The sequence below is a fragment of the Grus americana genome, chromosome 1, assembly GCF_028858705.1.
Source record: "Grus americana isolate bGruAme1 chromosome 1, bGruAme1.mat, whole genome shotgun sequence".
In the NCBI taxonomy this organism is placed as follows: domain Eukaryota; kingdom Metazoa; phylum Chordata; class Aves; order Gruiformes; family Gruidae; genus Grus; species Grus americana.
Genome location: NC_072852.1, coordinates 37,298,000 through 37,310,176, shown reverse-complemented (window position 1 = coordinate 37,310,176; position 12,177 = coordinate 37,298,000). Strand labels below are relative to the sequence as shown.

Below are 12,177 nucleotides of genomic sequence, written 5' to 3'. Positions count from 1 at the left end.
AATCATGCAAGTATGTAAGTGTGATAAGAACTAAACAGCACAGTCAAGTTCCTTCCCTGGAAAGAAAATGCTGAAGGAAAATCAAATCTTAAAAAAAATTCACATGAAGTTTCGGACTCTGTGAGCAAAGTCTGTCCAGCGGTACAATGGAGAAAAGCAGAATGAAGAATGCATGAACACCAAAAATTTGAAGGCTACACAAATTACTTTGTCTTTACAACTTCTCCTTTCCTGTTTTCTCACTGAAATTCACTAAGTAGTACTTTGTTAGACTGGCGTATTTTAGATATATCTGGACAAAGCTGTAAGGAACAATTGAAAAAGAAGCTAAATGGGTAAGAAAGCTGGGTCTGTTTAGCTGGGAGAAGAGAAGACTGAGAGGGGATCTCATCAACACTTATAAATATCTAAAGGGTTGGTGTCAAGAGGATGAGGCCAGACTCTTTTCAGTGGTGCCCAGAGACAGGACAAGGGGCAATGAGTACAAACTGGAACACAGGAAGTTCCATCTCAATATGAGGAAAAACTTCTTCACTTTGAGGGTGACTGAGCACTGGAACAGACTGAGCACTGGAACAGGCTGCCCAGAGAGGTTGTGGAGTCTCCTTCTCTGGAGATATTCAAAACCCGCCTGGATGGGTTCCTGTGCAACCTGCTCTAGGTGATCCTGCTTTAGCAGGGGGGTTGGACTAGATGATCTCCAGAAGTCCCTTCCAACCCCCACCATTCTGTGATTCTGGGTGCAAAACACTATTGTAAGATTGAATTCTGCAACTGTAAAAGAATAAGTTAATATCTGTAAAGCATAATTAAAAAGGATTACTTTCAAACAAATAAGAGCCTACATGCATTTTTTTGCAAGATGCATTCTACTGAAGATTAATGAAAAGACTGAAAAGTGAAGATCATGAAATCTCTGTGTACTCAAGGGCAAAGCTTAATACTTTGGTTAATACTGCTTGTAATATGAAACAGTATATATCTATCTCTGTGTACTCATTTTTAAAAAGAGCAAACCAGGAGGATAATTTTTTTAGGATAAGGAGTAAATGGGCCACTGCTAGTTCTCAGGATTTCTTACAGATCACATCATACTCTAATAATCAAACCTGAAACCAAAGTATTATAGATTTGATACAGCACTATATATATTTTACCAGAACCTAGTGAATTAGCTGCTGACCACCGATTATAGCTTAGAAAGTACCATCTTACTATCCCAATATTCAGCTCTTAATATCCTTTATAAACAAAGCAGGATACCTACGTAAGTCTGGTAATGAATTTATTTTCTGTTTAGAGGTAACTGCTTTTAATTGACTCAGCACCTACCAACATTGTTTAGCCTTCTTAAAGAAGTACGGAGTCTTTATTCTCAGACAGATATTCTTAAGGGCAAACTCAGCAGACTAGTTTACCACAATGTTGAGGTAACATACACTACATGCAAAAGAAGGATTTAGTGAATTTATATAGCCAAGAAAAAAAAAATTACAGATACAGATTTTGAAAAATACTAAGAGGCACTGTAGTTGTGAATTCTTACAGTGAATTACTGGTTATGTGTATGTATGTACATACATATGCTCACGTATATATCTGCTTTATACATATTAGGCATTTTAATGAGCATTCTGCTACTTTTACATCAATAGAAATCGGATACAAGTGAGAGAAGTTATTTTGAATTACTATGGAATACAATCACAGTAACTGTAATCTTACCCCTTTACAAGAACTTGTTCTTAATCAATAGATGAAATACTGCTTTTCCAATAGGATTAGGGAAAATGGAAATTTGCATTCAAATGCCATACACTTCCCTCATCCTTACGCAAGAAGGATATACCACATTAAAGATTACGCTGAAAAAATATGCAATTACACCATGCTCAGCTTAGGGGATCAATCTGCTAAAGCACTTGAAGTACGTAGCTAAAATCCAAAGTTCTTAGCATTAAGGGGAAAAGTAAAATTCAGAAATGTATAGAGTATAGCTTTTGATCCGACAGACACATTCAATATAGCATTCTCACCAAGATCAACAAGACTACTCATCTACACAAAACAGAGAAGGCAAACTGTAAGAAGGCAACTTAATCTATCTTTTCATCAATGTTATAATATCCATGATACAATCAACCACCTGAAAACTAAGTATTAGCTATGAGGGACATTCAGTAATTTAAGAGAAAAATACATACCTCAAGTAAACAGAACTACATCTGCTAAAACCTCATTTCTTAAACAATATTTGATCACTTTTTAGATCATGTTTTAAGGGAAAATTATTAAAAACTTGTAGCATGCACTTGAGACCAAATACACTTCACTGAATATGTGTTGTCCCAGATACAAAAATAGCATATCATGCTTTAGTAAAACAGAGACATAAAATATCTGTACATTAAACTTGGTACAATGTTTTGCTTTTATTTTTGTTACTATTTCCTAATATAGGAAGGAGTTCCAAATCGGTCTAATGTTACAGTAATTTTTTGAACTGTGGACCTGACTGAGAAAGCTACCCCAGGACACCTTAACAAAGTTAAAAAATATGGCCTATCCATTTTTTAAAACTATGATTAAGAAATGTTTGTTATTTAACTCCGATGGAATCAAGGTTTCACTCAGGCAGGAAACACAAATTTTGCTCTCTCAGATATCATCGGTCAAGTTACTGAGCAGGATAACCAACCTATGAAAATTATACTCAAATATTGTATTTTACATATTAATAATATTGGAAATATTTGTATGGTTTAATTAGTTTTAGGTGTTTTCTCTTAGTTGTATTATATATCCTTAAAAAGATCTAAATTTTCTTTGAGCAAGTAGAATCAAAACACTATAAAACATGTTCATGAACACGTTCCCAGTTCAAGTCTGGCCTACTTCAGTACTCAGCGTTTACTTCTGCGTGGAGCTTCAGATCACTTCATAGGATATATCTGCTCTCATCTATAAAATGTTTCTTGCCTGTCTGAAGCAGATTATAACATACAAGTTGCAACTTACACTCTCAAGTCCCCTGAAATGCCAGATACGGAATAAAACACGAGGAAATTGAATGAAGCTGCGTCAGGTGATGTTCAGATTGGACATTAGGAAGAGGTTCTTCACTGCGAGGTTGGTGGGTCATTGGAACAGGCTCCCCAGGGAAGCAGTCATGGCACCAAGCCTGTCAGAGTTCAAGGAGCATCTGGATGACGCTCTAAGTCACACGGTTCAGCTTTAAGTAGTCTTGCAAGGAGCAGACTCCATGATCTTTATGGGCCCCTCCCAACTTGAGATATTCCATGATTCCATGAAAACCTCATATCCCTTCAGAGCACAAGAGGAGCTTATGTAACCAAGGTCTAGGCTACCACTGCAGAGGTGCAACTATCAAAGTTTGCAGAATATCTTTAGAGCATTCCCTAACAATGGAATTTGTTCTGATAACAAAGACATGGAAAACCCATGCAATGACAAGTGGAACACATAATATATTACCAAAGTGTATGTTCTCCCTTTGATAAACAACAGGTTTTGATATCATATGGATTCAGTGTTATCACTGCAGAGGATGAAATAAAAGACGAAATTCTAAACCGTGCAAATATAAACTCCAACAACATACTCCTTACAGCAGCTGAAGACAAACAGCCTTATTTGAAGTCTGAGGGTGCTTACAGATTGCATTTGCTCATCTTCCAATCTCAATTCAGGCTAGTATGAGTCCGTTGATCATGCAAAGGGGTTGAAAAATAGAATTATAATGTTCCTTGATATCTTCTGATATTACATGTCACTTCATTTCCTCAAGAAGCAATAACTGTTGGTCATACCTAGCTCATTCCATACAGAAGCTATTTGCCAATACTATATTAACATCCAGGCATAACTTTTCTTTAAATAATTCTTTCATTAGAACAATTTCTTGGCAAAGCAGCACAATGCTTAACTTTTCAACCTACTTTCCTCTTCCTGTTTTCCTATGCTCAAGTTGTTTTCAAAGCATAGAATTCTTTTGACTTTAAACTATCTTCAGTTAATATTATTTTCTTGTAAAAGCATATATTCCTCAAACCTATATAAAAACATGTGATCTTTTACTTCATTCTCAGTTAGAAGCAAACAAGCTTTGTTTAGAAATATTGTAAACCAACATTTAAAAGTTAAAGTCATAGCTATTTTAAACATGCTTTAGCTGAAGACACTAAACAGACTAAATCTATCTTTAAGATGAGTTTACATCAGTTATTCCAACCTCATAGAGCCTCTACAGACAACAACACTGAGAAAACAGTTCACTGCAGGTGTTGTTATTCTTTGGGTCCCAGTGAAGTTGGATGAAATGGTGATTATTTCTGGCATTTACAAAGGACTGCTCATCTCTGTGATTAAGGGCCATTAGTTTGGTTCCTGGTTGTGTTCTCATCAATTACTGGACTTAAGAGTTTCTCCAATATAGTCCAAAAATTACAGAGTACTTATTTTATTAACTTTCCCAATATAGGCATACTAGCAACAAATATTTTGGTCCTTTTATTCCTACACAAAATAAATATTAAAACACAATTACCAGTTGATGACCATGCTTATATCTAAATATATGCTCATATTGGGTCAGTCAAATTACCAACAAAAGACTGTATCCTTTTGAATGATGAAGCGTAGAGAATTAGGGCAGCCCAAAATGTGATTACTTATAGCCTCTGCATGTTCACTTACAACAACAAAAGAATGAAGCTATTACAACACTTGTAAATGCACCTTCATTTCTTAAACAAAAATTCAACAAATAATAAAAATCAATAAGTTTATACAAGTTTTAAAATTTCACAGCTGCATGACCATGTATGGATGTTGTTCACCCAACAAAAGAAAATAATACTACTAGCAGAAAAGTTGCTAATTGATTTCTAAAATCCCTTCATGGTTTGTAACTTTTTCATATAATTTAACTTCACCTGTGGTTTACTGCACATTTTCATTTAATAAGCCTTATTAACACAGTATCAATGTCACAGAAGTACAATGGCATTCATTTTTTACCTTAACACTCAAGCTGATAGAAAAATATTTGAACAGTATGACTATGATCTTGGTATTTCTCATTGCTGTCAAGAGTATTCTGAATGCATTCCTCAGTTATATATACACAGAATTAAACAATATGTAACCTAGATTTATTTATATTGACTGATAGGTCAGCCCTTTGACTTCAAAATCAAACCAGTTAACTTTAATACGCAATAAAGACACTTCACAGAGACACACTCATTCCATCACTGTGTACTGCTGGGACATCTTATTTTCTGAACACAAGCTATTTCACTTTTAACAGCAAAACTGTGCAAATTGTCCAGAGAGATAGGTGAAAATTTTTTTTTTACCCTCCTCACTGTGCATGAGTACAGATTAAGCAATACTGAGGACAAAGTGGAACTGTGTTGCTGAAAGCAAATTAGGACTCCTGTTTAAAGCCACAGCACCCAATTTTTGTTCTTGCACAATTGCAACTATAAAAATAAGAAAGGTAAGAATGGGTTTGTACCTGTATTTCTAGTCCAATTAGGACAGCCAAATTTGCTTGACTAAGTACACTCATGATTAATAGATGCCTTCAAAATTAAATTTCCTTTCAGAATTAACAAGTTCTTGAAAGTCAATATGATGATAATTATTCTACTCTATCACATATAAATCAAAACAGCATTTTATTAAAAATGTAGGTAAATCCACATGAAAAAAAATCCAGGGGTCAGACAGAGAAAAAAAAATATTGCTCAGCTCCCATTTTTAAGAAATCTTAGTCTAAATATTTCACATCCTTCTTCAGAAATAAAAGCTTTGTTCAACTAAATGCACCAAGATAATTTCAAAACAACTACTCAGTCAAATTCTCCCTACAGCCCCCTATGCTTAGTTCCCACAACGTGCTGCAACAGGCTGAGAAGCACTTCACACATACCACCAAGAGGCTGACCAAAAAGCCTGATTCAGCCAAAATTAATGGACTAGTTTTTTATGTTAAAATTTCAGTGTGAACATTACATTAACAACCATCTAAGTATTCTGAATACCCTTACAAATTTTCCATTTAAGGAAGACCTTTTTTTAATGAAAATTCTTAACTCCTAAATCAATGTTTGACTTCCAATTTTCAGGCAAAAGCCTGACACAAACATGATTCTGAGTTTAACATGCTCTCACCCTGCCTAATCAATTAACAGAAGAAAATTGCACCTACACATTTCCATTGCAAGTATTCTCCCAGAAGAATTTAAGCCAGAACGTTTTGTATACCTTCATAAGCTGTTGGTGAAATGCTGTACCATTCCACATGAAAGCTGCAGAGGGACCGTTTACAAGGCCATGGAGTGACAGGACAAGGGGTAATAAAGCTGAAGAAGGGTAGATTTAGGAAGAAATAAGGAAGAAATTCTTGACTGTGAGGGTAGTGAGGCACTGGAACAGGTTGCCCAGAGAAGCTGTGGATGCCCCATCCCTGGAAGTGTTCAAGGCCAGGTTGGATGGGGCTTTGGGCAACCTGGTCTAGTGGAGGGTGTCCCTGCCCATGGCAGGGGGGTTGGGACTAGATGATCTTTAAGGCCATTCTATGATTCTATGCAATGAGACAAATCTAACATAAAACAACTTCAACCACAAGGCTTTGAAGTAAAAAATCAGCAACTTAAACCTCATTTGAGACAAAAAGCAGCCAATTCTCAATTCTATCCTTGGACCACTGACATAGTGTTCCTTGTTTCTCATTATATGAAGCCATCAGAACAGTTTAGGATATTATTCCAAATGTTATGGAGGTGCAGGTCCGTAACATCTCATCATGCTCTCAGCAAAATCAAGTAAAATCTTCCATTGCTGTTTAATCTAGATTCTGTTCATGTACAGTACAATGATGGATGATCAAATGTGGAAAACACTGAGAAGACCACAGTGTAAAATACTATTAAAGCTAAGCACTTCAGCATCAAGGTTATCATCAATGACAGGCACTGCAGGGATTTCAAGTAGGGCTATATATGCCTGTTCATCAAGATTCATGAGTTTTCATTGCAAGCAGAATTAAAATGTTTCTACATTTTTGGTGGGGAAATCTTTAAATACACTTCTGGAGGGGAAATTCTTTAAGGGTGAACTTTTCATATCTGCTGGTCATTCCCTGGGAACGATTTTTACCCCACTTAAATTGTTACTTATTCTCTTCAATGATTGAGTTTTACAATTAAACAGGCAATAAAATTCTCACAGTGCAAAAAAATAGAATATTTTCTTTACCTTCCAAGAAATGTACTCTTATGGATAACAACAGTACTCCCTCTGGACTCACCAGAACTTCAGAAGTGATGTGTATCAGAGACACATCTGAAAGAACTCAAAAGAGACTACTTCCATAGTTTTCATAATTTGCAAGTCATAAAAATCAGGAACAGATTAAGAATCTATCTCTGCAAAGTGATGACTGGCACCAAAATTCATTGGGTAGCAGGGATGGAAATCAACATCTTCCTTGTGGTCTAATCCTGACTAGCTTCAGTTAGTATTCTGACACTTCAGATAGTGTCTTGTATGTTTATCTGCTAGTCTAAAAATCCTTATCCTAAAAGACATCTTCTTATGTAAGTATTTCAGCAAAGGACTCAACATTCTATCAAAACAGACAAAGGCTCTCAAAGCTCTTCTCTGAAAGGCAAGGCTTCCGCCTTCTCTATTAAATTTTGAGATTTTTGAACTCATTCCAAATGAACACCTTCTGTGACATGTGAACACTAGAACTGAACAGTATGAACGGTTTCACTAACATATTACTGTATACAGTACATTTTTGTACTGCTACTTGGTATTCCCTATTCAAATATCTAAACTCGTGATAGTTATTTGTCCACTGTAACAGCCTAATTCTTTTCCAAGTTACTCCTTTTAAAAATACAAATGACATCTATATTCTCATCTGCTCACAAATTGCTATAGCAAGCAATAGATGAAAGAAGCACAGTGGGGAAATTCTGAGACAGAGAGAAAAATTGGTGAAATTGACTGCTAAGGCAGTGCTGTTAGCCATTATTAGTCGCTATTACCCACTATAAGTGAACCATTTATACGCAGGTGATACTTAAATGCGAGAAGCATGGTCCCACATTCTAGACCACAGAGGGTCAACGTGCATAAGAGGTAGCAAAGTAAAGAGTATGAAAGCATTTCTAATGCCTTATTTAAGTAACTGAGACAACACCTCTGACTAAGAGAGCCACAGAAGAACAGGAACTACAGGGAAAGCAGGGCTGAAAGTGGTCTAAAGGTAAAGGCAAGAAATTATACCTCAATATGGGTAGGAAATTAGAAATATTCACACAAGAAGTAGTCACACACAAGAATTTACAGTCTTCATCACCTCTTTAAGAAAACTGTTCCAAGATCAATAACTTTCAGCATTGAAAACTGCACCTCAGTGACACTGTAAAAACAGAAAAACTTGGCAAGGCTCTCAAAAATACCACTGCAGCTACAAAGGCATTAAATAACATCATCAAGACCAGTTGGTCATGCAAATTATACAGTGGCTAAAAAATGGATGAACATCAACAGCTTTTCCATTTCTGAGTGTAGATACAGGAAGACACCGATTGAGTTCAAATTCGTCTGCAGCTGTAACAACCAGTATTTTTTGTCTTTCTAAATGACAGGTTAAAATACCCACAAACAATAAAAATTCTCTTCCTTTGCCAAGCATCAGTAGAATTTCAAAACACTGAAAAGTAATCATATCAGACCCTAAAACTGTGAGATATACAATGAAATACAGCATTTCTTCTCTTTCAAAACAGAATTCTAGGTCTTTCAACCACAGAACCTGAAGGTCCTTTGGATAATATTGCAAGACAACAGACATATATAATTCAGGTTTCATGGAATGACAGTGTGGTTTTTATGCTGAATTCCCTAATAAAAGTAGTCAACATTATTTAAAACAAATGATAAACAAAGGAGGTTCTTCTTGGAAAAGTTTAATTTTGATATTTATTTAACGTATGTTTAGAAAAATAAGATAAATTGAGAGATGGAAGTATCCTCAATCTCTCCTAGTTTAATAATTTAATTTATTAACTGCCCATAAAAGAATGCAAAAAAGACCATTGGGACAAAGTAGCCCAAAATCTTGTCCCTGAGGGCTAAGCAGTCAAAAGCCACTGTCCATTGTCTGTTCACTGAAGCAATATATTTTAACCTATACTATTCCCAAGATACTCTTAAAAACATCCAATTAAACAAATTCTACAGCTTACTAAACTGCCTGTTCAAATGTTTCCTGATTCTACCAATTCTCTTCCAATATCTAACTCTAAAAATGTTGCATTTCAAGTCAGTTTCATTTCCTTCTCTCTGCAGTGCACATGAAGAGCTAATAAAGAAATTCAATGCAGTCTTTATAGATACTACAAGACTCGCCTCTCTTTTGCCCTATTCTTTAGTTCCTTTTTTCCTTAGAGAAAACCCCCAAAGCTTTATACTTTCCTTATATAGCTTATTGTTCTCTACACTCTAAATTCTGAAGAGCATGGACAAGACTTTCAGTATAAGCCAGTAATTTTAAAAGGACTGTATTTTACTGCTTTAAAGCTCAAACAGAACAAGCTGATATGGCACTGCTCACATTTTTTTCAGCATTATTTACTACTGAATGAATGAAAATTGCAATTCTGAATCATGATTTAGAGCACTTAACTGTTCTGTTTCCTTACTGATGTCCCAAAAGATCAAAAAGCTATTAACAAAATACCTCTGAAAAAAAAGCATTTGGACTAAACATACCCCTTAATTTGTGAAGTTAAATACACAGCTCTAAGTATTAATCCTATGAATGCACATGCATACACATTAATGTAGCTAGATTTAATAGTTCATGAGTCAAAGTTAATAGGACTTTGCCATAGCTTATTCAGTCTTAAACCACTTGTTTAAGATCAGTGTCATAATCACAGCTAGATATATTTATTTTCAGAGAATGTTTAGAAGCTTTTTCCACTTAACTGATTTTTTCATGTTAAAATACTTAATGTACTAAAAAAAGTACAGTGAACTTACTGGTTTAGTCATGATATGAACTTGTCATAAAGTTACTTTCATTTTGAAAAACAGTAACTGTTTGAGACATTTTTTTGGTACCTGGAAAGTACCCAACTGAACCATAAAAAAAACCAAACCATCTCTTAGAAGATTACAAGCCTGAGCACCCTTTTACTACCGCTGGTCATTTTCAACACTAGCATGTGGATTGATTTCCTTTTTCTACTTGCTTACACTTTTTCAGTTTAAGAGCAGTCTGTTCATATGCCAAAACTGAACATATACTCAGCAGTATTTGAATAATGCATCAGAATATATGCTTCTGACACATGCTGCAGTATCAACACTGTTAAATATAGTCTTTTATAGAACTGGAACAGTGAGTGATGACAGCTGAAATGAGGTGGGCAAGCTCTACTTTTGTGTATTCATACTTAAATTTTCAGTAAGTTAATGCTTCAGCTTTTGTCTTCTGGTGACAGTTTCACACAGGAAGAGATGAAGAGGTTGAGTGGTGGAAAAAGTGTCAGTTCCTTTTTCTTTTTTTCCTCTTCTAAAAAAAAGTCCCGTTTCCTAGCCTCAAAGAGCTACAACTACAGAAGCTCAATTAACAAATACATGCTAGAAAGAGATGTTTATTTAACCTAATTCTTTTCAACCATGGATTATTCCATTGACAATCTGTATGGCATACTAAGAAATAGTTCCTGACTGACCAGGAAAAAATATTTTTTTAAACGTTTCTTGTGGAATAGGTATCATAGGGGCCTGTTTGCATTCTCGGGGGCCGTTTTTTAGGCAGTTAACATGTTCACAATCAAAATAAAATTTAAACTTAAGGCTTATCACAGCCTCGGACAGGCTTCAGGACACCCCACCCAGGGTACAGACATAATTTCTGACAACTTGAAGGTGATGCCAGGGCCGTTTCCTCCTTTCAGCCTGGATACTGGAAGAAAAGCCTGGGAGCGGAGCTCTGCTCCCCCGCCTCAGTACTTCTCCCCGAGAGGCGAAACAAGGTCCCCGCGGCCTCCGGGCCCCTCGTTGTGCGGGGCCGCCATCCGGCTCCGCGCCCCGCCAGTCACGCCGCTCCCTCCCCTCCCCCCCCCCGCCGCTCGCCGCCCGGCAGGGAGCTGACCTCGGTGCCTGCCCCCGCCGGGCGCCTCAGCGGCGCGGCCCTGCCAACCGCCAACGGCCCAGGCCAAGCCGAGCACCCGCCGCACCGAGGCGCCCGGTCCCCTCCTGACAGGCGCTGAGGGACCCGGGCGGCGGGAAAGGGGGGTACTGGTGCTGCCTCCCTGCCCCTGTCACCCGCTTTCCCCTCCCCACCCCTCCCGGCAGCCCCAGGCGAACGCGGGGGGCCGAGCCGCTCCCGGGAGCGGGGGCGCGGGGGGGCTGAGGGAAAAGAGGTCGGTCCCTCCGCAACCAAGCGACACTGGGGGCGGAGGGAGCCGCCCGCGGCGATCAGCCCGAGCCCCTCCGCCCCTCCCTCACCAGGTGTCGCCCTTGCGGAGGGCGGTTTTGAGTAGCGCCGCGATGTCCGTGCGCTGGGTCTCCAGATCCGCCGCGCCTCCCTCCGCCATCTTCTCCCCCCGGCAGCAGCGGCGGCGGCGGCAGCAGGGGCAGGAGCGGGCCGCGCTGCATGCTGGGAGTGACGCCGGCCGGGAGACGCCCTCGTCCCCCTCCCTTCCCAGAATCCGCAGGGCGGGGACCGAGGGGGACCTGGCGAAGCGCCGTGGTGCGGCGCCCCCTTGCGGCCAGGAGGCCTTTCGTCTCACTACCCGGAACGGACGCGCAGCGCCAGCGGGGGTACGGCGGGGGACCGCCCCCTGAGCCCCCGCCGTGGGGAAGAGGCGGCCCCCTCCGCCGAGTGGGGGCAACGGCGCAGCGGGACCGTGCGACGGTGTCCCGGCACGGGTCGTCGGGCAGGGTGGTGCCTCGGAGAGTGGCTTGGCGAGGGGTCCGGGTGCCGGCCGCGGCTCAGGCGCGCTGTGCTGCGGCGCCGGCAGAGTGGCGGCCTCCTGCCCGGGTGGGCGCTGCGGGGTTACCTCAGGTGGCTTGGCCGCGCCGCCCTGAGGCCTGCGCTGCGGTGCGAGCGCTGCC

At 39.4% G+C, this 12,177-nt stretch overlaps 1 protein-coding gene across 5 annotated transcripts in view; it reads right to left on the bottom strand.

Annotated features, from left to right (window-relative positions):
• USP15 (ubiquitin specific peptidase 15) overlaps positions 1–11,761 on the bottom strand; it is a 68,727-nt gene extending 56,966 nt beyond the window's left edge. For 3 of the 5 annotated variants that reach the window (XR_008575653.1, XR_008575655.1, XR_008575656.1), the window contains exon 1: positions 11,569–11,726. Coding sequence is in view for 1 of the 5 variants with exons in the window: in XM_054814567.1 (XP_054670542.1) it covers positions 11,569–11,657 (89 nt within the window). In the remaining 4 variants the exon portion in view is untranslated. Of the gene's footprint in view, positions 1–11,568 lie in introns of all 5 variants that reach the window. The other 2 variants (XM_054814567.1, XM_054814580.1) reach the window with 2 other exon arrangements.
• Between the last annotated feature and the right edge of the window lie 416 nt (positions 11,762–12,177).